Here is a 26,520-nt window from a genome sequence, read left to right as displayed (position 1 = left end):
GAGACGAAGGAGAGGCTGAAGTAGAGCACAGAGGGATACGGTGGAACCCGAGCTATGATAACCCACTTTGCTGCCGAATAAGATCACGCCACGTTGTTGACTGTCACGGTTTATGTCACCTGCAGGTTAACGAGTCATTGCTCGTCTTCGAATGGGAGGAATGGAAAAGGTTGTTTTTCCAAAACTGTAGCATGTATAAGATTAAGAAATTATTTGTGAAACAAATTTGGGAAAACTATAGTTTGATTGGTTTTTTGGTTTTATGTTTTTTATTTTAACGGATCAGAAGTATAACTTGTTTGCAATTTGTAATGATGTGTTTTATTCGGAGAAATAATACCCTCAAGTTTTTAGTTTTTAAAATTAATACATTTTGAAAAGAAAAAAATCTCAATCTATCTCAAGTAAGATTGACCACCGAAATTTAGTTAAAAAATTAAAATTTTCTTACTTATTATTTTAGGCCTTCTAGGTACATAATAGGTTACACACATCCTATTTTTTTTTAAATATTATGTAATCTTGCTAAGGGGGTTGTTGTATGCAGAATTGTTATGTCTGAGTTCATATGTCTATGTTTAGGTGTGCAGAGTTGTTATGTTTAATTCATATGTCTGTGTTTGGGTTTGCAAAGTTGTTATGTCTGAGTTCATAAGTATGCATAGTTCATATATCAGTGTTATATGGTTTAGCTTTTTGTACTCTAAAATAATTTGTTTGTATAAACATTGTTTTTTAATCTTATAATTCAATTATTGTATACATTCTATTTGGAATAGGACATTGATTGCATTTTTTTTAATTCTTTCCAATCTCAAAATATGGTATACAGTTCGATTTTGTATTATTCATTCTAAACTTCTCATTAAAGAAAGTCAAATGAGTTTACAAAATAGTGTTAATTTAGACCGGATATGAAATTCATTAAATTCATTCCCCTCAAAATATTTTACATAATTTGATGGCCTTATACATTGTTATTTTACAACTTGCTTGAAAAAAAATTGCACCCATATCTAAGGGCCACATGCAACGGACCATTCGTACATGTCACAAAAAATCAATAAATATATGATACCTATGCAATAAGGGGCTAGGGGAAATTACAAAAAAAAATAACAAACCAACTTGCAAACAATAACTAGTTAGTCTTGCCCAACAAACGCATGCAATACCTTCTCCTTAATGATGGTGGAATGGCTAGAAAATCGTCTTTTCGTTGAATATTATTCACCAACAGATCTATGAAGATCAACTAATCGCCCTCCTCTTAACCCTCAATTTGGTAAATCTGTTCGATGACCTCCTTGTAGGATTGTATCAGCAACAGCGGAAGCACAAAGATCATCTAATCACTCAAATTCACTAGTTTTGGCAAAACATAAAGCATGCTCTTGCAGAAAACAAGTGAGTTTCAAGACATCTACCTCTTGTAGAATTTCTTCAAAACTCCTTCTGTAACATCCCGTATATTTTTTTTAGTAATAATGTAATTTCAGTAAATCTTTACTAATTGAGAACATTTTTGGAATTTTTGGACATTTAAGTGCAATTGTTGGAATTTAAATCATTTAAGTGAAAATTAATATTAGAAATTAATTCCAAAGTTTAGTGTTGGAAATCAAGGACAAGAATTGTTGTTTTAAAAATGGAAAAGAAGAGAATGAAAAAAAAATATATAATAATAACAATAAAGGGGAATAGGAAGGAAACAAAATTAAATATATTTTATTTCTTTCCTTTTCTTTTTTTCTTTTTTTCTTTCCCCCTCCCTCTTCTTCCTCACGCAACCTAGCAGCCGCTCTCTCTCGCCGCCGACCTCGACCAGAGGTCCGATCTTCTCGCCCTGATCGTTCGCGCCGCCTAAATCTGATTCCAGCCGTCGTCGCGAGCCACCCGATCACTGAAGTCAATCGCACCTGGATCGAACACTGAGAGCCTCCGTCCAGCCAAGCGCTCATCCAGACGGTCGCCGCCTGAGCCCAAACCGGTCTCCACTGCCGCTCGCCGTGGAAGCTTCTGTCTAGCTGACTCCTTCGCCGCACGTCCGCGCGCTCTGCCGCCCTCTATCGAGGGCTGCTGCTGTGGTTTCACCGAATCTTGAAAATAGGTGAGGTTTTGGGTAGATCTTGGAGCTACCGTTGAACTTTCTTGAAAGAGCTTTTAATGCCCATGGAGTTTTGATTTTGTTTTTTTGGTTTACTCAGATTAATTGGGCTTTGGATTTAAGTTTTGGAGAAGTTTTGAATTTAGAAGCGAACAACTTGAGTTTGATTGTAACGAGAATTTTGGTGTTAGTGCTTTGCGGTGATCTTGGCCAAACCACTATTGGGTAAGTTGTGCTGGTAATCTTGGAATGATTTAGTGTTTAAAAAAAAAAAATTGGGCTTAAAGGTTAAGATCGATTTTTATCCATGTTCTATGATCTTATTCAAAAGTTGTGAAAAACTAGAAAGGAGTTTGTTCGCTTGAATTAATTTTTGGACTTTATTGAGGTAAGCAATCTTACCAATGGAACTGCTCACGGGCCAGACATTAGATGAATGACAACATGACAACATTAGACTGATAGTATAACATGATCAAAGTATGTTCTGGTATGAGATCTGAATTATTTATTTATGCACATAGACACTTGAATGCTAATATGAAATGGTATGTGCTTCCATGATGTTGAGGTATATGTGTATGTTGTAGAGCCATGATATTGAGGTTTATATGTATGTCATAGATTCGTATAGTGATGATTATGATGTTGAGACTGTGCATAGGACTTAATCTCCTTCTTGTTTCATGTGTATGTGTGTCCCATGAGGATTAGAGCAGTTTATATGTTTCACCAGAGGTAAGTATCTGGAGAACATAAATGCCTAAGTGTTTTATACTCATTCTTTCTCATATTGTTTCAGGTAATGGTAGAGATGCACCGGCGATGGACAAGCAAAATTCGTGATCGAGCCACTGAGACTAGTTTTTACATTTCCTCTCATGAGATTTAGAGTTCTTTTCATGTTTCTCTTAACTTTTAGTTTTGACGTTTAAAACTTACTTTTAAGAATCATTTTCAGACTTAATTATTATCTTTTATGATTTATGGGTACCCTACTATTGTTTTAATATTTGAATTTAATGAAAGTCTTTAAAACTTACCTTATTTAATTAGCATTTATTTCGCCATAACCGAGTGTCGATTTGAGTTCCATGCATGCATGTATTTAGTAACGGTTTAACTTAAGTCCTAGGGGGTCAGGTCGTTACACCTTCTCCAGCTGTTATCTTCTCTAAATCTTGTTGCAGACCACCTCAAGATCTTCTCCACTATTCTCTTGGTGCTCTAAATTGAGTTGTGGGACTCAAAACAAGCTTGAATCAAGGGATGAAGAAAAAATGCTCACTGCAGTAATCTTTGTTTAAGAACTCTATCTTCAAACTGAATTTTCTCTCAAATTCTCTATAGATTGCATGCCCGATTTTCACTTCAATCTCTTCATTATATTGCAGATCAACATGCAAAGGAGAGAGTTGCATGAGTTGCAAGTCATGTTTGAAGAAGACAAGACAAAGTGAATGCCATTTGAGTGAGCAACTAAAGAGATGGATAATGGAAAATCTTCTTTTTCCATTTTGTGTGATTTGTTTTTTTCTTTTTCAATTTTATCATAAAATTAAAAAATGATTTTATAAAATCTATTTTTATTTTAAATTTGAAAAAATTAATTAATTTCATAAATTAATTATTAAATAAAACTTAATTAAATATTAAATTAATTTCAACACATATCCATCTTTATATATTTAAATCATGTTTAAATATATAATTTCTCCTATTTCATTTAATTCTCAAATTAAACCTATAATTATATCTCATATAATTACTAATTCCCTTAATTTTAATTTGAACGTTTCAAATTAACTTATCACGCTATTCTAGAGTTAGTCTGTTACGAGTTAGTAGGGGGACCTCGCGGACCTACAGATCATGGGTTCCAATGATCCGAGATTAATTGGCGAAACTCATTAGACCTGATTAATCCTCATTCATTAACTAATGGGTCACTCTAATAAAGCTCATAGTTGCACTCCCTTCATTGTAGATATATTATGTTCACATGATTTAACCATAATAAGCAAGTAGTAGACCCTTCACAGGTTATTCGTAATAACTGCTGGGTCAAATATCTGTTTTACTCTTGAGATTACGTCTTATTCCTTAAGTTCTTACTGATCCTCTAATGAACAACTGGTGTGTGATTCAATTACTAAACCAAACTCTCCCAGCCTCAATGAGAGGGTGGGGCCCTTTGTTGAAGTCCTAGATTCAGTACTCGAGAGAACAACCTTTCTCTTATCCCTAAATCGGGTAGGCGTGAACTCCGTCTTGCACCCTATGTCTCCAACTATCTATCTGGTCTTACCCCTGAAATGGGAGTCTTATTGAGCCGACGCTGTTGAGTCAACCCTCACCTATGCAAATCTAAGGGCAATTATGAATAAACAGGAGTTCATAGTTAGCTCAAGATTAAGATCGAGTTACCTAAGTTATCTAAGTGAAATAGTTAATCTTATACAGTAAACAACGTTATAAAGTAAAAATGACTTATTTCTTGGTCTTGATCTTATGCAAACTCATTGCATAAGACGCCCCCACTTCTCATGTCATAACATGTATGAATTAGGATCACATCGTATGTAACACTTTACAACTCTTTGTAACAACTACAGAGTAGGCCACATCCAATGTTATTACCATAATAAGGTACCCAATCTTATTCATGTACCATAGATCATTTTGAATATTTACTCGAACCTGATCCACTCTTATGTCTCCATATAAAGTTCAAGTACTCATATAATAGTCATGGGTCTTAGTTTATTGGATTTAGATTTTCATACAATTTATGAAATCAATAATAAGTATATTGATTATAGAAAATGTTTATCATTTTATAAACTGCAAGTTTTTAGGACATAAAACCCGACAATACTCCCACTTGGACTAAAACTCTAGTGGATCAATATATACATATATATACAATGTTGAGTTTACATAGAGAGAATAAAATGTACAATATAATAAATTAGGGCATTACAATACCCATAAATGATCCCACTTGGCCTATTGATACGAAACTCGTAGACCTAGTCCTATTAGGTGACCCTCGAACACTTTAGTCGAGAGGGCATTCATAAATGGATCAACTAAGTTGTCTTGGGAAGCAATCTGAGTGACGATAACACCTCCTCTGTGTACAATCTTCCTGCTAAGGTGATATTTCTATTCGATATGCTTTCCCCTTTTATGGTTTCGTGGTTTCTTTGAATTTGCAACTGCTCCACTGTTGTCACAATAAAGAGTGACAGGCATGTGCATATTAGGAACCACTTCCAGATCTGTCAGGAACTTTATGAGCCATACTGTTTCTTTTGCTACTTCACTTGCAGTTACATACTTAGCTTCTGATGTGGAGTCTGCAATACAACTCTGCTTGATGCTTCTCCACACAATTGCTCCTCCGTTGAGAGTGAATACTGACCCCGAAGTTGATTTCCTTGAATCAATATCGGTCTGAAAGTCAGAATCAGTGTATTCAATAAGGATCAGATCCTTAGGACCATACACGAGCATATAATCTCTCGTTCTCCGAAGATACTTGAGAATGTTTTTTAACAGCAATCCAATGATCATGACCAGGATTGGACTAAAATCTGCTGACAATTCCTACGACATAGCATATACTGGGACGAGTACATAGCATTGCATACATCAGACTCCCAACTGTAGATGCATATAGAATTTGATTCATCTTCTCAATCTCTTGAGGTGTCTTAGGACTCTTTCCTTAGACAGGTGAATTCCATGCCTGAAAGGTAAAGATTCTTTCTTGAAATTTTGCATTTTATACCTAGACAACATCTTATCTATATAAGATGCCTAAGATAATGCCAATTTTTTGTTCTTGCAATTCTGAATTATTTGGATTCCAATAACATATTGTGCTTTTCCCAAATCTTTCATTTGGAATTGTGACGGCAGCTAGATATTCTACCTCATTCTCAATTAGTAGAATATCATCAACATACAATATCAGAAAAGCGAAAATTTTGTTGACGATTTTCTTGTATACACAGGGTTCGTCAACATTTTGTTCAAAGCCATAAGATTTGATCGCAGTATCAAATCTCATATTCCAGGATCTAGAAGCTTGCTTTAATCCATAAATGAATCGATTAAGCTTGCAAATCTTTCGCTCTTGACCCTGCTGTATAAACCCTTCTGGTCGAGACATATAAATACTCTTTTTAAGATAGCCATTCAGAGAAGCTGTATTGACATCCATTTGTCGTATTTCATAATCGTAAAATGTGGTTATGGACAAGAGTATTCTAATAGACTTTATCATGGCAATTGGAGAGAAGGTTTCTTTAAAGTTTACCCCCTCTCTTTGGGTAAACCCTTTTGCCACGAGTCTAGCTTTGTAGGTTTGTACCTTACCAGTTTGGTCTCGTTTTCTCTTGTAGATCTATTTGCAACCGATGGGTTTTACCACTTTAGTTGATCTGCAAGATCCTAGATAAAATTGAAATACATAGATTCCATTTCAAGGTCCATGGCTTTAATCCATTGGTCTTTGTCCACATCGTTCATTGCTTGATTAAAAGACAATGGATCCTCTAAACCATCATCTGGTATGATGATTTGAGTTGAATTTCAGTTAAATCTATGTACTGGTTAGGCTGTTGCACAACCCTCCCACTACGACGAGGCATTCCCAACTCTTGGGAATGATGTGGAGTATCAGTTTCATTGAAAACTCTTGTTGATGGACCTGCACTATCATACATTTGTGATTTCCCTGGACATTTCTTCGATTACTAGCTTACTGTAAGATTGATGGTTCCTTATATAATCTTCCTCTAGGAAGGTTGCATTCGTTGATACAAATACTTTATCTTCCTGAGGATCATAAAATAGACCACCTCTTGTTTCCTTTGGGTAGCCTACAAATAGGCACACTTTTGAACGGTGTTCCAACTTTTTAGGATTTTGCACTAACACATGTGTTGGAAAACCCCAAATCCTGAAGTAATATAGATTTCCTTTACGTCCTCTCTAGAGCTCGTAAGGTGTTTCAAAAACACTTTTTGAAGGAACCATGTTCAAAATATACACCGCAGTCTCAATTGCGTGTCCCCCAAAAAAAATTGGTAACTGAGTGTAACTCATCATGGAATGAACCATATCCAACAAGGTCCTGTTTCTCCTCTTTGTCACACCGTTCTGCTGAGGTGTGTCAGGGGCTATGAGTTGAGATTTAATTCCATGTTCTATCAAATAGTTCTGGAATTCTATGTCCATATACTCACCACCTCGATCCGATCGAAGCGTTTTAATCTTTTTACCTAATTGGTTTTCAACCTCAGTCTTATACTCTTTGAACTTTTCAAAAGTTTCAGACTTTTGGTGCATTAGGTAAACATGCCCATACCTAGAATAATCATCTACAAAACTGATGAAATATAAATACCCTCCTCTTGCTCTAACATTTAGAGGCCCACAAAGGTCTGAGTGAATCAGCTCTAGGGGTTCTTTGGCTCTAAGACTTTTTCCAGAAAAAGATCTTTTTGTCATTTTACCTTCGAGATAGGACTCACAAGGTGGTAATGAAATGTCTTCCAACTTGTTTAAAGACGGTTCTTAACTAATCTCTCAATCCTGTTGAGATTTATATGACCTAGTCTCAAGTGCCAAAGATAGGCATTTGGAGAAATCTTCCCTTTCTTATAAGTCCCAGCACTTTTAAATATCTCTATGTTCAAAACAGCTTTGACCTCAGTTGGTTTTAACATGTACAAGTTATTTTCTAATTTTGCAGAGCAAATTTGTTTATTTCCCATTTTGATGAACACTTCACTATTTTCGAAATAAACTTTATAATTTTGTTATAGCAAACAAGAGACATAAATAAGATTCCTTTTCATATAAGGAATATAATATACATTTTTCAAATAAATGTACTCATCTCCTATAAATAACTTCATATCTCCCATTGCTTTGACTGAAACAATCTCCCCGGTCTCTACTTTAAAGATTGTTTCACCTTATATCAATTGTTTCTAGGAACTTGTTTCCTGTAAGATAGTACATACATAATTAGCAGCACCTGAATCAATTATCTAGATTTTATCGTTTTCCACTTAACATGTTTCGATAACAAGTAAATCATATTTATCTTGTTGTTCGAATTCAGCATTCTCATCTACATAATTCATAATTTCAGATGAGTTGGGAGATAGAGGACAATCCTCTGTTAAAACTCTTTTGGCGTAATCAACCGCTAGTAATTTGTTTTTCGATCTGATTTTACTGTTATGTACATCGAAAGCGAGTATTCTAGAGGAATTCGACATGCTCCTAAAATTCAAACAAATTTTAATTAGCAAATTGTAACTAAATTCAAAATCAAGTTTTAGCAAAAAGTAATAATGTACCTATAAACATTATTTATTTGCACCGATACTTTAGTGAGTCAGAATATGTGCTATCGAGGGGCAGTCAGATACTCTTTCACTAAAAAAAATAAAAAATTGACCAAACACTATCTCTGTAATAACTATTATTCCTAATGTCTCTGGAGTAACTCTTATTCCTATAGTCGTTTAGTTATCATTTTCTGTTAAGATCTTTACTAACAACTTAGTAATTCTTGTAAGTGTGACCTATCATTTTCAGATCTTATAGGACGGTATGAATTTGCCTCCGAAATAGAAGACAACATCCAAGATGGAACTATAAGACCCTATTCATTTTATTAAAGGCTGTGTTGTTTCGAATCCTATGTTACAACCCTCCGAGGGGATAGCCATCGCTCAACGACTAGCAAATGGCCACCTAAAGCAAACCAACAGGCGTAACATAGGAATCTCACGGTTTAGACTAATGGAGAGGACCGTAGGATATATTGACACATATCCTTCACCCGCTTACTATGAACTACTTCCTCCGTTTACCTTGATATTGACTCATACAAAACACTTTCCGAATAGAGGCCACTTCCAGGGTGACACAAAACGTCATATGAATCTCACGGTGTAAACTATATGGAGACATGCAGTTGAAATCTATATATCATATAATAGACTTATGTTTGAACAACTTCCTCTTATTCACCAAAATCTAGATTTAAGCTAAAAAAATACTTTCCAAATGGAGGTCACTCCCAGGGTGACACGAAGTACTGCTTTAAATCTAGATTGTGAACTCTTAGAGACGTGAGAGCTAAAAATAACGTATCGCATATGTTATTAATCTTCCATAGAAGTTTTCTAATAACTTTATCGTATAGAAGTTATTAAACTGCCACTAAAGTATTTTATTTAGTAGGTTCTTTTCGGCTAATAAAACAACTTTAAGTGTATGTGGTTTATCCAAGTATAACTCTTATAATTGGATTTTAACCTACGATGTCTAGGTGATAACATTTTATTACCTCACATCACTCATGTATGCTTATAAACCTAGTTTTCAACGCTCAATAATTCGGCCATAACCCCCAGGTTGAAGGTGTTCCGTAAACCGTCAACTTAAGTACCCCCAGCCTTAAACAGAATTATATACTGGTTGAGTTCGTAACCTAGGTTTTATAAGTTTTAACAATTAAAACATATGGTCAACCTACGTGAGCATGCAGCCGTTGTTTATGGATTTTAAATGTCTAACCCAAATTTATAACAACTTATAAGACTTTACATATGCTAAACATCCACAACATATATAAGGCATTCAATATTTAATATAACACTTATATTAAATACAAGAAACCCTAACATGCATACTATATATTATAACAATTATAACATATTTTCAATGCATGTAACATGCTTCATATGGTGAGGTTTTAAATGTAAATGACATACTATATGCACATACAAGATTTATTTAATTATAACACACATAAAATGCATAAATAATTAAATACAAATTGATATGGTTTTAGTTTTGACAACAACGAGCAAACGAAAGCCTAACTGTTACAATCAGCTTCAAAACCGTCTTTGAACCGCTCCAAACCAAACCCAAGCACATTGAACCGGACTGGATGAGTCTGAACCGGAACATCGAAGTCTGAATCGGATCAGCCAAAATACTTTGAGGCTGAACCGGATTGGACCTTGAGAAAATCGGTCGAACTGGCTGCTCTCGGTCCAACCTCAAAGTCTTGCAAAAGCCGACCGTGTAGCGCTGAAGACAATCGTCTAGCTCTATCGCATTGTGTTGTGAAGGACTACACGATCGCTTAGTGTTTGCCTCAACTAAACAATCATTTAACTTTATCGCATAAAACTAAATGATCGCTTAGCTCCATCGTACAGAACATCATCGCGTCGCTTAGCATTTATTCTACACGATCGCTTAGCTCCACATCTAAACGATCGCTTAGCGGTATCACGGAGCACTTCATCGCATAGCTTAGCGCGCATCATAGCTAAACGATTGTGTAGTACCATCATATAGTAAATTCAACGTATCATTTAGTTCCCACGTCAAAGCTAAACGATCGCTTAGTGCTATCATATAGCAAATTGAATCCATCGTTTAGCTCCCGCAGGTACACAATCGTTTAGCATTCAACATCCCAACGACCAACGCCCATTGCTATATGGTCATCTAGATTTTCTTCACATTGTGTAGCATCTGGTGCTAGATGATCGCTTAGCAACTGAACCTCAACAACGATTTTGAGAAGAAGCTGAAAAACTGGAACAATAATTCGGCCTCCTTCACTTGTTTCTTCAATTACATCTTAATTTCAACTCTAATGACTCCAAATAAATTCCAGACTCTTGCTAACATATAAAATCTCATCAAATAAGAGCTAATTACAAATTTAAATGAGAAATTAAAGAGAATTAAAATGCCAAAACTTATAAAACTATATTAGTGCATCAGTTTCATATTTCTCATATAAAACACCCACCAAACCAAAATTAAATCGAATTGAATACTTATATGATGCTCTGATACCAATTGTAGAATTGTATCAGGAACAACAGAAGCACAAGTCATCTAAGCACTTAAATTCACTAATCTTGACAAAATATAAAGCATGTTCTTGCAGAAAATAAGTGAGTTTCAAGACATACCTCTTGTAGAACTTCTTCAAAGCTCCTTCTCCAGCTGCTATCTTCTCTAAATCTTGTTGCAGACCACCTCAAGATCTTCCCCATTGTCTTGGTGCTCTAGATTGAGTTGTATGACTCAAAACAAGCTTGAATCAATGGATGAAGAAAAAATGTTCACTGCAGTAATCTTTGTTGAAGAACTATGTCTTCAAACCAAATTTTCTCCCAAATTCTCTATAGATTGCATGCTGATTTTCACTTCAATCTCTTCATTATATTGCATATCAACATGCAAAGGAGAGAGTTGCATGAGTTGCAGCTCATGCTTGGAGAAGACAAGGCAAAGTGAATGCCATTTGAGTGAGCAACTAAAAAGATGGATAATGGAAAATCTTCTTTTTCCATTTTGTGTGATTTGCTTTTTTCTTTTTCAATTTATCATAAAATTAAAAATGATTTTATAAAATCTATTTTGATTTTAAAACTGAAAAAATTAATTAATTTCATAAATTAATTATTAAACAAAAGTTAATTAATTTAATATTAAATTAATTTTAACACATATCCATCTTTATATATTTAAATCATATTTAAATATATAATTTCTCCTATTTCGTTTAATTCTCAAACTAAACATGTAATTATATCTCATATAATTACTAATTTCCTTAATTTTAATTTGAACGTTTCAAATTAACTTATCACGCTATTATAAAGCTAATCCGTTATGAGCTAGTAGGGGGTCCTTGTGGACCTACAGATCATGGGCTCTAATGATCCGAGATTAATTGGCTAAACTCATTAGACCTAATTAATCCCCATTCGTTAACTAATGGGTCACTCCACTAAAGGTCATAGTTGAACTCCCCTCACTGTAGATATATTATGTTCACATGATTTAACCATAATAAGCAAGTCGACCCTTCACAAGTTGTTCGTAATAACGGCTGTAAATATCTGTTTTACCCTTGAGATTACGTCTTATTCCTCAAGTCCTTACTGATCCTCTAATGAACAACTGATTTGTGATCCAACCAAACTCTCTCAGCCTCAGTGAGAGGGTGGAACCCCTTGTTCAAGACTTGGATTCAGTACTTGAGAGAACAACCTTTCTCCTATCCCTAAATCGGGTAGACGTGAACTCCGTCTTGCACCCTATGTCCCTAGCTCCAACCAACGTGTACAAAGCACCTCGCGATCATCTACAAGATAAAACAAACGCTTTGCTCTACCAGCGCTACCAAAGCTAAACGATCGTTTAACATTTACTACACGATCATCTAGAAAAATCTAAACGATCGTTTAGCTATTACTACACGATCGTGTATCTTTACTAAACGATGAAATCTGAAGTACACAATCGCTTAGCGCACTCCGCACAATGCTTGCCTTCCACGATCGTTTAAACGACTACGATGTCGTGAAGCATAATCGCCTAAACGATCGCTTAGCTAGCGCTATCGTATCGCATACGTGCAATCGTATAGGTAGTAACTAAGCAATGAAGTTTGCTAACTACACGATCGTCTACCGCGCGCCTTTTACTAAACGACGAGCATCACATGCTCCCACTACGATCGTCTACCTCCAGCGCCTATGCGATCGCGTAATCGACGCTACATGATAGAGTAAATGATTTACCCCATCGCTTAGCATTAGTTAAACGATCGTTTAGAAAATACTATACGATTGTCTACAAAAATCTAAACGATCGCTTAGTTAAATCCCAATGATCTTTACCTGAGGCTACACGATATGACCAATGCTTGGTCTTCTTTTTCGTTGAGAACCGCATCTCCATGCTTTGAAGCTGCATCAGAACGACTCGACTAACCCAAACTCTTTGAATTACAGACTCGATTGCAAATGTAATTATGCCCAAAAAACACTGGGCCCTTACAATTAACATTTTGTAATACCAGAAAGCTTAATAAAAGGCAATTAAAACTGAAACATTCATCAACGCAGCCATAGATGCAGAAAACGATTAACCATAAATGCAAAAACCAACCGTGACTCTAAAATGAGTTAAATACAAAGTTGTAATTTGAAATATCAAATAATCTGACTCTGATACCAATTGAAGGAAATCGAACTCAAGATTTCCATGAGCAACAAAAATAAGATCATTCCAAATTACAATCATGAATGAACATTACAAATTACAGTCGTATACAAACATACAGTTATGCAATTAATACAGAAATTATAGCATGAATAACTACAAATGAACAAGGAGAAAACTCTATGAACATTTGTAGACTCGTCTCCACGCTCCTTGCTCACTAACGCTTGAATAACAGCAACCTCGAATGCTCGAACAACACGACCGCAACACTGCACAAACACTTCGTGCTCGTCCTCAGCGATCACCTCGGCCACAAACTCCTCAGCAACACGAACGATCTCTAAGAACCTCGACGGTGTCAAGTTGAGTATGACTCTACCAAGAAGGCTACCTTGGTATTCTCGGTGTGAGAATCCAAAGGGTGGGCTCTGTTTGGACTTGGTTTGAGGCAGACGAAGAAGGAAACGCCGATCGTGTACACGATTGGGCAAGTGGGAGATGGCGGAGACCTATCGTATAGGTTGATGCTCAGTTGTTTAGCTAAAGCTATGTGATCATTTAGCTCATCGTTTAGCTCGGTGTCTGTCACTTATAGATACTGCACGATCTTTTACTAAAACACGCTGTCGCTTAGTAAGTCCATATTTACTTGACAAGCGCCGTGAGTTTCTTTTTGCCAAGAGAAAAACTCAAAACCAATTTTTAGCTTTTGTAAAACCTTACTAAAATTATGAAAACAATTTTCTTTTAACTCACGGTTACCATGAAAATCCAATAACCACCCACTCAATTGGTTATTAAAGAAAAATAATTAATTATCCAATAATTAATATTATATAAATATAAGTGATAACCAACTTATCATACTATATTTATAACATATAGTTTTAATATTTCATCTCATGAAACATATAAACCATAGTTCTTTTTCTATTCCATGGTATTTAATGTAAATCTCATTTACATCAATCCTCTACTAGATGTATATCATACATCATACCGATTATATCATATATAATTAAAATACCTCTTGTCAATTTGAACATTTCACATCAACACCAAGAATTGATCCTCAACTGTATCCATTGAGCTACCAAGGGGATCTCATGGGCCTATAGCTCGAAGCTCCAACAGTATGTGAATGACTGACTAAACTCTTTAGTCACGGGATCCACCATCCGTTAGCTGTCAGACACTCCACTAAAGACCGACAACTGAACTCGCCTTACCACAGATATATATGTGTCCATCTTAACTAATCAGAAGTGCGACAACCCTTCACAGATCGCTTGTAAGTACAGCTGGGCCAATAACTATTATGCCCCTGTAGTTACATCTAACTCCTTAAGTACCACTGATCCCTCTAATGAACATAAGTCATAATTTTACTATGATGTCTTCTATTCCAAAGAGAAGCTGTGACCACTATGTTTAAGCCCTAGAATCAACCCTTAAGGGAGCAATCTCTCTACTTGTCCTTGCTTCTGGAAAGGAGTGAATTCCATCTTGTGGATTGAGTTCCTAGCTTATAGATCAGATAAGTCTCCAAAAAGGTAGTTATGTTGAGTTGGCAATCTGACCACTCTCACCCATACTAATCAAAGGACCGGCCTCAAAGGCAGAAGTTTTCAAAACACTCAGGATTGAAGTCGTGTCACCTATGGTCGTTTAGGTGAGATGCAAGTCGCTGGTATCAACGACATTATATACAGAGTCTAGTCATCTCGTGGTCAGGTCTTATACAAACTCTTTGTATAGGACACCCCCACTCGTACATCTCCACATGAATGGTCAGGATCTACTATCTGTAGTAGTTTACAATACTTGCAAACCTCTACAAAGCTGGCCGTATCCGTAGTGTCACCAGGATCAGGTATCCCACCTTAATCCTTATACTACATACCTATTTAGGTTATCACTTAAGGCATGACCCACTTGTATATCACATATACATGCTTAAGTTCACATAAGATAACCAAGGAGCTTTATTTATTGAATACGAGTAAATGCCAGAATTAAATAACACTTATTTTATCCATTAAACAATGTATATCTTTACAAAACAACGAGACTCCGGGAGAATTAAGACGCCAATCCCATCAGAGCCATCCCTCACCTATGCAAATCTAAGGGCAAACCCGAATAAATAGGAGTTCATAGTTAGCTTAGGATTAAGATTGAGTTACCTAGATCATCTAGGTGAAATAATCAGTCTTATACAGTAAACAACGTTATAAAAAAAAAGTAACTTATTTCTTGGTTTTGATCTTTTGCAAACTCATTGTATATGATGCCCCCACTCCTCATGGCATAACATGTACGAATTAGGATCACATCGTATGTAGCCCTTTACAACTCTTTATAACAACTACAAAGTAGGCCGCATCCAATGGTGTTTCCAGAATAAGGTACTCAACCTTATTCATGTACCATAGATCATTTTGACTATTTACTCGAACCTAATCCACTCTTATGTCTCCACATAAAGTTCAAATACACAAATAGTCATGGGTCTTAGTTTATTGGATTTAGATTTCCATACAATTTGTGAAATCAATGATAAGTATATTGATTATAGAAAATGTTTATCATTTTACAAACTGCGAGTTTTTAGGACATAAAACCCAACACTTCTGACGCCTCTTAAGCTCAAATTTATTTCTCTTTATGCCATTGGACAAGTTTCTCCATTTTAACTTTCTGCACGTCCATTGTTGTGTGTACAATGTCGAGCATTTCAGATTGGAAGGGAGTCCTCTTGCGTTTCGTTCCTCTCGTATCGTTACTTGATCCAGTACGCCTACTGATGGGTTTATCTGAGAAAACCTCATCCATGTCATCAACTATCGGAATGTTCATGTCAGGTATACTTCCTTGTTGCTCATTAACCTATGATCCTAACTGAATTTCCTCCAAATGATCATCTGTTGCAGATGCTTGATCGTACGGGGTTTCACTACCTTCACTAGTGGCCATATCTTTCCCAAAGACGATTGAAAGCTTATCATATTGGGTGAATGGTTTGTATCTCAACCTCTTCGCATTGGGATGGGACTACAAAAACATATATTATGTTAGAACATAATATTATATTCGAAATAGTTTACCATTGTAAGATAATAATACTTTATTGGATTTTCTTACCCGAACCCATACACTGAAGACCTTTTTCTCTGCTTCCACACATTTGAACTCGTCATTCCAACCAAATCCACCACATGCATTACTTAGCATCTCGGTGATTGCACAATATTGTCGCTTTAAAAATCTAACCTTGCACTCTATTGTTAGCCAGGCTTGAAGGTTCCATTATCAGCTTGCCAACCTGTTTCCACCAAGTGCAATAGTGACTCCATTAATCGTGCATCTTCAACCTTCGTCCAAATGTGTTTTGTCATTTTCTCACATCATGCCATTTAGCTACATACATACATACGTATAACTTAATAAAATAAATTGGGCACAGTTAGATAAACAAACTTTTGAGTACGAATAACGTAGAACATGTTCCATCATTCACACGAACCAATTAACACAACATAAATTAAGATAATTTGATATAATAGATTGTTTGAATTGAAAACTAACATAATCTAAAAGCATAAGGAAGTTATTCATAGTACAACAAATTGAACAATAAACTTTGTGCTTATGATGCTTGTTCCCGTTCATCGAACATTCGCGTTGCCAACTCCTCCCTGAAATTGGTCCAGTCGTCGGACGTTTCAATAAATTGTATATTTTCATGGTTGAGCTCGTTAGATGCAGAATCTTCATCATCTGTTGTTCTGGACATTGTAGTTTGGCCCATCTCCCTTGTTATCAGGTGGTGCAACAGGCAACATGTTATTGTTATACATTGGATCTTAACTGGGTAGTAGGATTTCCCACGTAGTATCGCCCAATGACCTTTGAGTTTGCCAAATGCTCTTTCTATGCAATTTCTAGCAGATGAATGTTTCGTGTTGAAAAATTATCGTGGATTAGTTGGCACATTTCCAGCACCACGCAATTCAAAAAGATGGTACCGCTCTCCCCTATATGGTGCCAAGAATCCCTTGGCATTGGGATATCCAGCATCACATAGGTAATAATTACCTAGGCATGGTATATAGAAAATCAGTTGACAAACTATTTGCTCTTGAATCTAGACAGTGCAATCACAAAAGTCTATACCCTTGGGAACCTTCAACTCGTGTGGTCGAGAAATTGCATCCCTAAGCACTCTAGAATCGGCTACAAACCCTTCTCACCCTGACAACACAAATATGAACTCACCAATTGGAGAATAGATGACGAGCACATTCGTGGCTATCTCACCTTTCTGGGTACGATATCGGGGACAATCCGTTGCACTTACATTGATCTTGATATATGTGCCATCCAATGCACCCAGACAGTTTTGTATGGGATCATACATCGACAAAGGGATAAACATTTCATAGTTTCCTAAAAATCTAGAATCTAATATTTAACTAGGAGTGTAATTAAAATTGTTGTAATACCTCAAACTAAATTGAAGATTTTTTTAATGTCAATTATGCACTTGGAAGTGGCTAGTGAATAAAAACATCATAACTTCTTAAAAAAAAAAAATTCCTTTTACTTGTTATTATGAAAATGTTTTGTAATTTGAAGTAGTCAATTCCACACATATTATTATGAAAATTACCAAACTTGTTATGATTTAATTTTATTTGTAAAAACATAAATAATTATTTATCAATAAAAATAAAAACTTGTTATGGTTCTATTTTAATGGAAAAAAACAAAAATAACTATTTATCAATAAAAATAAAAACCTGTTATGATTCAATTTTAATGATAAAAACATAAATAACTATTTATCAATAAAGACAAAAACATGTTATGATTCAATTTTTTTTGTAAAAATATAAATATAATTTATCAATAAAAACAAAAACATGTTATGATTCAATTTTATTTGTAAAAAATATAAATAATTATTTATCAATAAAAATAAAAACCTATAATTAACTATTGCCCAAATCTACAATTATCTACAATTAGCTATTGCCCAAATTGCTAAATGCACAAAGACAAAAAAGTTTATGCTGGTCATTGTATAACATAAATAAAACTACTGAGATATATAAACATACAAAATTAAAATAATATGCATACAAAATACATACAAAATGCCAACAAATTATCAAATTACAAACAACAACATATATGGTACTTATCAACGGATAAATAAATGTACGAAATAAACATCAACAATTTCTTACTGTAAATAAACAACAACAATTTATTACAGTAAATAAACAACGACAATTTGTTACAGTAAAAATTGGTATATAATGTAACACATACCTCAAACTAATAGAATGTTGGATTAGTTTGGGTTGCACAATAAGAACAACGAAACAAGTCAGTAATAAAAAAGAGATGAATTACTTATTAAAGGAACTTGTTTAAGAAAGAAAGTTCATACCTTTGTTACTCGTATGTTATCTATGAGTGGAGAGTCCAGGGGCTGCAAGATCAAATTTGAAATTATAGCTAAAACAAAAGATGGACACATTAGTATAACAAACCATATAATAATTAAAAGGATAAAATTTTCCATATCTTAACACCTTCAACAGGTGAAAGAACACAACGACACCCTACCACTCATGAAACAAACAAATGTTAGAAAATGAAAAGGAAAAAAATAAAAAGAAAAGTATGGTTGATGGAAACAACTTACCAAATTGAAAAAAAAAAATCTTTGACGTGGAGGACTCTCGAATTATTGAAAGTGGATGAGGAAGAGGTTATATAGACGGGAAAAGAGGAGGTGGGTGTTTCAACATTAATTGAAGCCTTAAAAAAACATAATAAATTAAATATAGATTTGATAAGCCTTAGGTTTTATTTTACAAATCATAAATAAATGAATTCAGTCAATTTTATGAAGTGGTTGAGTCATTAATGTATATGCAAAAAAATGAATGAAGTGAAGTTTAACATAACTAAAATCATGGTGTAGTTCAACAACCATTAAACAAGTAAAATAAAATCATGGGGAGTTAAACACAACAAATAGAAGTTAAACATTACATTGGAATTGGAAGAAGACATAACTAAAATCATGGTGTAGTTAAACAACCATTCAATAGGCAAAATAAAATCATGAGGAGTTAAATAAGTTAAACATTACATTGGATGAATGAAGCACCTTAATTAAACATGATGAGTTGGAACATAACTAAAACAAGATGAATGAAAACAAAACTAACACATAATGAGATTTTATAAAGAAACACAACAAGATAAATATATCATAGAATAACAACATGAAATGGAACACATAATTAAACAAAACAAATGAAAGAAATTGAAAACATAAAAAAAAAAAAACCCTGCAAGTTTAGAACATAAAAGATGAAATATATTAGAGAATAACAACATGAAATTGAGATTTTATAAAGAAATAATCATATTTAATAAACTCATCATTAGCCTCTTAGGATGGTATTCTCTCCACCGAGCTTCACTGTCAACAACCCCTTACCATGCATTCAACGATCAACAACCCAAAACAGTCTTATCAACGATCGAAATCTAAATGTATAATAGGTTAAAGGTGAAAGGAGGACCATCGAAGCGGTAAGGGACTAGTTGAGTTTTTCAATGAAGTAGCGAGAAGAAAGAAGACCGATCCAAAAATCAACAGATCAGTTGAGAAACTATGAAAAAAATCGAGAGTTAGGGTTAGACGATAGGGTTTGAGATGAGAGATCTGAAGAGTTTTAGATTTTAGGGTTTGAGATGAGAGATATGAGGGATGAGAAACGTGTGAGGAAGGGGAGAGAAGAGATCTGAGGGATGAGATCTAAGAAATGAGAATTGCACGGGGAAAGGGGAGAGCGGAGATTATCCCTAAATGAGAATCGCTGAGGGAAAGGGGAGAAGGAGATCCGAGGGATGAGAAACGAAGGAGGGAAATGAGAGAGAAGAGATTTGAAGAATGAGATTTTGGAATGGGATTTGCATGCGGGAGAGGGGAGAGAAGAGATCTGAAGGATAAAATATGAGAAAGGGGAGAGGGAGAGACGTGTGAGGGAAAGAGGAGAGGTAGAGACGTGTGAGGGAAATAAGAGAAACCCCACTACAAATTGAATTACTGTTTGCAAGCCATTGGGATGGACATTTGAAATGGGTGATAAAAAAAAATGGCCCCCAAACATTGGGATGGTATAAGATCCTCAACTTATATTGGGCTCCCAAACACATCCTTACATTATTTCATCATCTCCAAAAGAATCGAGAAATAAAATAAACCGTTAGAAAACCTACAGTTCGAACCGGTTCATATGAGCCGATAAATTGGACGTAAAACCCTCGGCCACGTGAGCTGTAAAGATAATAAAATGAAAGAAAAAACTAAAAATTGAAAAGTTAAACCCTAAACCCTAGAAGGTGCTGTGGCTTGAGCTTGTTTCTAGACCCTTCTTCTCCGCACTATTAAACCCATTCACTCTCTACATTTCTTCGCCTTTCCCTTCTCTTCTCACTGCTCTTCTTCTTCCTCTAGCTGTTTCCATCTCCTTCTTTTTTGGGTTTTAGCGGACGTCGACAATGCACCGCTTCGCCGCCGGCCTCGCTTCCAAAGCGCGGTATGTTTGAGTTCGATCTCCTTTTAATTTCCAAGCTTCATAGTAATTTCTATTCCATTTATTACTTATTATGGTTTATATTAGATTGTGATTTGAAGGGGTAGTAGAAATGGGTTGTTGTTCTTTTGGGTTACTGTTACAATGGGTCTTTCAAAAGGGATAATTGATGAAGTTTGATGAACATAAATTTTTTGGGATGTTTTTGTGCTATGGACTTACAAACGTTATTGGTTGTTTTGTTTGTTTCTCGTTTTCAGTCTTGCTAAGAACAGTACCAATCAGGTGAGTTCATATTGTGATCTGATTACGTTTGGAGCTTGTTGATCATTTAACATCTGATTTTCCTTTAACTATGCTTGTGTTTTGTGTTTTATGTGTTTGGCCTTTTAGATTGCTAGTAGGTCTAGCTGGAGCAGAAACTATGCCGCGAAAGATGTTAAATTTGGGGTGGAGGCTCGAGGTCTTATGCTCAAGGGTGTCGAAGATCTTGCTGATGCCGTTAAAGTCACAATGGGTCCGAAGGTACTGTCGACATTCCTATGCTTCATGAATGGCGAATTTAGGTGGTGTAGTAGTTTGCTGATCTTCATTGTTCCTTCTATTATTTATTATTTATTTTTTATTTTTACCTCAATTGAAGAAGGCTGGTTTCCATTGGCATAATCCGCTTTCATCACTCGTTCACCTACTCTCATCGCTCGTTTAACCTCTGTTCCATATAGCCTTGCCCTCTATTTATAAATGTTGATTCTGCCTTGTTGCTGCTGTAGGGGCGCAATGTAGTGATTGAACAAAGTTATGGGGCTCCCAAAGTTACAAAAGATGGTGTAACTGTGGCAAAGAGTATTGAGTTTAAAGATAAAGTTAAGAATGTTGGTGCCAGTCTTGTGAAGCAGGTTGCTAACGCGACCAATGATGTGGCAGGCGATGGTAAGCTTTGGTTATAGCATAATCACTAAAAGAATGTGTATCCGTACTTAAATGGTTGGTTTTTTTTCTCAAGTATTCAATGTTGGAAAGAAAAGCAATTTGATGACTGATGGTGCACTACGCACAATTGTATTACACATCAAATTACACACTGAAAATGAGGACTTTTGGGGATTGCAGGGACCACTTGTGCTACTATTCTTACAAGAGCAATATTTACGGAGGGCTGCAAGTCCGTTGCTGCTGGAATGAATGCCATGGATTTAAGACGCGGTATCTCCATGGCAGTCGATTCTGTAGTAACAAACTTGAAGAGTAGAGCACGAATGATAAGCACATCTGAAGAGATAGCTCAGGTTTGTTCTTACTTTCGATCAGGGCCACCTGGCCTTGTTAGCTTGACCGATTTTTTGATGTCCTTGAAGTGACTTTATATTGAAGATATCATTAATTCAGTTTGATTGTTTTTTTTGTAGGTTGGGACAATATCTGCAAATGGAGAAAGGGAGATTGGTGAGTTGATTGCCAAGGCCATGGAGAAAGTTGGCAAGGAGGGTGTGATCACCATTGCGGTAAGTTGGTTACTGATATGTTTGTATATTTTCTGTAAGTTAATGGGTAGTGCCCCCCACCCTATTCTTTCTCTAGTTTTCTTTAATAAAAAAGGGGATTATTTTTATATATTTTGAATTCCCTAATTTTTAACCCCTTGCTTCGTTGCTTAGTTGTGTTCAATTTGCTGCAGGATGGGAAGACATTGTATAATGAGTTGGAAGTCGTTGAAGGGATGAAGTTAGACAGAGGATATATTTCCCCTTACTTCATTACAAACCAAAAGAACCAGAAATGTGTATGAATCCTTTTAATTAAAATATATTTCCCAATTTTCTAATCACGAGCCTGACTTTTATCTACCTTGTGGGATACCTTGGCAGGAATTGGAGGATCCTCTTATTCTAATCCATGAAAAGAAAATCTCAAGCATAAATGCTGTGGTGAAAGTTCTAGAGTTGGCTCTGAAGGTAGGCTGCCTTTTGATGGTTGACAGTTATTTGCTTAAATTTGCAAATGGACGATAAATATTGTGTATTTCTTGAATCTCTTTAGAGGCAAAGGCCCCTTCTTATTATTTCCGAAGATGTTGAAAGTGATGCACTAGCCACTCTTATCTTGAATAAGCTCCGTGCTGGAATTAAGGTTTGACCCTCATATTCTTCCAACAACTGAAATTTATGGTATCGGTTTACTTTTGGTTTGGTTTGGGACTTGCTTATGCTTTACTGTTCTCTGCAGGTCTGTGCCATTAAAGCACCAGGTTTTGGGGAAAATAGGAAGGCTGGACTGCAGGACCTTGCAGTTCTCACGGGTGGTGAAGTAAGTTTTTCATTTGTAATTGCAACTGCATCCTTCCTTTTATATATTACTTTTCTGTGATTTCTCAGAGTCGTCTGTGTTCTATTTGCAGGTCATCACTGAAGAGCTTGGAATGAATCTTGAGAAAGTTGATCTGGACATGCTTGGCTCTTGCAAGAAGGTATGATTGCATATGTTCATAATGTTGGACATGTTCGTGGAAACTTTGCATCATTTTCTGGTTTTAGACCTATGTTTCTTGATCATTTCAAGTTTTGGCCTCCTTGTTTCCCGTGTCAATATTCTCTACACCTCTTGAAGTTTTCTGCCGCTAGTTGGATTGCCTTCATTAATTTAGGTCGATATTACAGATCACAATTTCAAAGGATGATACAGTTATTCTTGATGGTGCCGGTGACAAGAAAGCTATTGAGGAAAGATGTGAACAGGTTTGTGACATTTAGAAACCCTAGGTGGTGCAAATGGTTAACTTTCATTACAATGTAGAAAGCTAATTGGTTTCATGTTTTTGGTCATATGTAAATTACAGATAAGGGCAGGTATTGAAGCAAGCACTTCGGATTATGACAAGGAAAAGTTACAGGAGAGATTAGCAAAACTTTCTGGCGGCGTTGCTGTATTGAAGGTCTGTACCTTTTAGATTTTGAATTTGTTTTGCACGTAGTGGATAGAGGTTTCAAACCTCATTTTATAAACCAATACTTTTTTGCAGATTGGAGGAGCAAGTGAGGCAGAAGTGGGCGAGAAGAAGGATAGAGTCACCGATGCCTTGAATGCCACAAAAGCAGCTGTTGAAGAAGGAATAGTACCAGGCAAGTTATTTCTCCATGTGCTAGTTACAATTTTGCATATTGCACCTGGATGACACTGACAGAATGGCTCCTTCCACAGGGGGTGGTGTTGCTCTTTTGTATGCATCTAAAGAATTAGAGAAACTTCCAACTGCCAACTTCGATCAGAAGATTGGTGTCCAGATTATTCAGAATGCTCTAAAGGTGATAATCTCAAACATGATTGTTCACTCGCTGACATTAAGGGAATGTATGGTGTAATTTTTAACATGACATTATTGCTAAAGCATTTTTAATCTTTCAAAATCATGTTTGATTTTAATAAATACACTTAATCTTGCATGATTTGAAGCATGTTTCGGAGTGATTTTAAATATGATAATGGTGATTTCCCAATTTGATTTAGTTTGGTATGTTTGTGAGAAGCCTCACTCATTCCTGTATGCACTATTTTATTCAGACACCCGTACACACAATTGCATCGAATGCGGGAGTTGAGGGTGCCGTTGTTGTTGGCAAGCTCTTGGAGCAGGACAACCCTGATCTTGGTTATGATGCTGCAAAAGGTCAGTTCGCATACGTTGCCTGTATGAGAAAACAAGAGAAACAGCCAATGTTTTTGCATTTCTTGCTAACTCATTATGACTTTCGCATGCACAAACAGGTGAATATGTAGACATGGTCAAAGCTGGCATCATTGATCCTCTGAAAGTAATTAGAACTGCACTCGTCGATGCTGCGAGGTAAGCTGAAGCAACTTTACTTTCATTAATGTTTTGTTTTGCAACTCCCTATGTTCTTTGGTACTAAGGTATTGTCTTTTCGAATATAGCGTTTCCTCTTTGATGACGACAACAGAAGCCATCGTAGTTGAACTCCCCAAGGACGAAAAGGAAGTTCCAGCAATGGGTGGCGGCATGGGCGGAATGGATTACTAAACAAAGCAAAGCAGCCATCAATAAATTGATGAAATAAAATCAAATCAATTTTAACTCTGCTTGCTTGCGAGACCCTGACGTTTTGCGGACCTTGAAGATGTCTTCTTATTTGTTTCATAATAGTTTTGATTTATTTTAGTCAAGGAAAGCTTCCATTCAGGTGGAAGGAGGATAGCATAAAGTCAGAAACTAGAGAGATTAATCATTTCATGTTGCGGAACTGTAGTCTTTTTCTTTTTAATCATAAAATGTATAAGCCTTTTTTATTCTTGATGAATGACCTTAGCCTTGAACCTTGCACATTTTATTTGCGTCTTGGTCAATGAAATATTTTTTACAATTGATGTTTAATGATTTCATAACTCGAATAATTTGGACCATCCAATTTAAATTATAAAAATTAGATTTAGTTAGTTTTGTTTTTAGGTTGAGTTGGATTGAATTTTTTAATATTTAATATACTTTTTTTTATTTTTCTTGATTTGTATACAGGGTTGATTAAAAAAATTGGGTTGATTCAATCCATTTTGAATTATATATATGTGTATATTAATAAAAAAAATATGTTTATTTTAGAATTAAAGAATTTGTGAGTTCTTTAGGTTTTTTTAAGGTTTGTTTTTGTATAATAAAGTTTTGTAATAGATATGATAGAAGTATATAAGAATTTAGTTTGATGACATCTTATTTATTAGATTTTAATAAATTTAAATATTTTAAATTAAGAAGAAAAAAGTAATAATAACTTGATAATCCAATCTAATCCAACTAAATTTGGAAGATTGGATAAAAAGCTCCTCAAGCCGAGGAAGAAGACTGACTACCATTCTTGCATTTCTTGCATTTTAGGCTTGAAACTTTGTGGTCGAGAAGTTGAAGATAGTGAATTGTCTTTTGAGACCTAACTACTACTCTTGTAATTGAGTCCCAAAGTATAGTATTAAATGTTCCCAAACTATTTAAATGACAATTAAACGATGACATGACATCCAATAATGTAAACTCCTTTACCTTTCAGAAACTCTAAAATATAACTATATATTATGTGAAATCTTAACGGTAGCTTATATTATGTGGAAAAGAAAGAAAGAGAGAAAAAAAAAGAAGCATGGGTAGAAGCTTTTCTGGAATGTAAAGTTTCATCGTTTTTGGGAGGAACCCTAGTTTTACAACTACACAAAATGAAAGGAGTCGAGGCAATAACATTAAGGCAGCACCAACAGAATGAATATAGTCTTGTTTTATAAACACAGTCAAGTGTCTTATTCTTCAATGTTAACCTGAACACTAACTACTAACTTCAAACGATTACACCAAAATGAAGAAGCTAAAAGCTGCAATTTTGTTTGGACAAACTCTTTTTGACAAAACAAGACATAAAGTAAAATCCCTTGAAAAAGTACGAGAATGACTCGTTTCCGTACCTAATCTTTCAAAGCTTGTATGCATAATATATGCTTTAAACGGATCATTTTATGTCAAAGTTTCTTTTTTCCCTGAACAACTGAATGACCATTTAACCCCATAGTATTCTTAAAAGAGATTTAGAAGTGAATGATCGGAGTTTACTTTAAAAATCAATTTTCTTATTATAGTCACCTCTAAACTGATTAAGAATCAATCTAAGTATTTTAAATGTGGTAGTAAAATGATTTTTTCAACTTCACGGT

General features: G+C 35.3%; 1 protein-coding gene and 1 long non-coding RNA gene across 2 annotated transcripts; both read left to right on the top strand.

Annotated features, from left to right (window-relative positions):
• Nucleotides 1-1,090: 1,090 nt before the first annotated feature.
• LOC120067851 lies at nt 1,091-3,633 on the top strand. The gene is made up of 4 exons (XR_005479032.1): nt 1,091-2,110; nt 2,208-2,332; nt 2,910-3,399; nt 3,502-3,633. It is a non-coding gene; the product is annotated as an uncharacterized LOC120067851 (long non-coding RNA).
• Nucleotides 3,634-20,609: 16,976 nt separating this feature from the next.
• Nucleotides 20,610-25,152, top strand: LOC120068589 (chaperonin CPN60-2, mitochondrial). Its single transcript, XM_039020407.1, has 18 exons — nt 20,610-20,817; nt 21,075-21,099; nt 21,208-21,339; nt 21,588-21,747; nt 21,928-22,103; nt 22,224-22,319; nt 22,493-22,597; nt 22,683-22,769; nt 22,855-22,944; nt 23,041-23,121; nt 23,213-23,281; nt 23,472-23,549; nt 23,651-23,746; nt 23,834-23,933; nt 24,013-24,116; nt 24,373-24,478; nt 24,577-24,655; nt 24,745-25,152. The coding sequence occupies exons 1-18, from the start codon at nt 20,780-20,782 to the stop codon at nt 24,848-24,850; spliced, it is 1,728 nt and encodes a 575-aa protein (XP_038876335.1). The 5' UTR covers nt 20,610-20,779; the 3' UTR covers nt 24,851-25,152.
• Nucleotides 25,153-26,520: the final 1,368 nt, after the last annotated feature.

The sequence above is a fragment of the Benincasa hispida genome, chromosome 12 (assembly GCF_009727055.1).
Source record: "Benincasa hispida cultivar B227 chromosome 12, ASM972705v1, whole genome shotgun sequence".
Taxonomy (NCBI): domain Eukaryota; kingdom Viridiplantae; phylum Streptophyta; class Magnoliopsida; order Cucurbitales; family Cucurbitaceae; genus Benincasa; species Benincasa hispida.
Note: the sequence above shows the minus strand (reverse complement) of the source record. Positions and strands in the feature narration are given on the sequence as shown.

Coding starts and splice junctions, on each gene's coding strand:
- LOC120068589 (XM_039020407.1), top strand. CDS start 20,780: ATGCACCGCTTCGCCGCCGGCCTCGCTTCCAAAGCGCG. Junction 22,320..22,492: donor AGGGTGTGATCACCATTGCG/GTAAGTTGGTTA, acceptor AATTTGCTGCAG/GATGGGAAGACATTGTATAA. Junction 22,598..22,682: donor ACCAAAAGAACCAGAAATGT/GTATGAATCCTT, acceptor ATACCTTGGCAG/GAATTGGAGGATCCTCTTAT.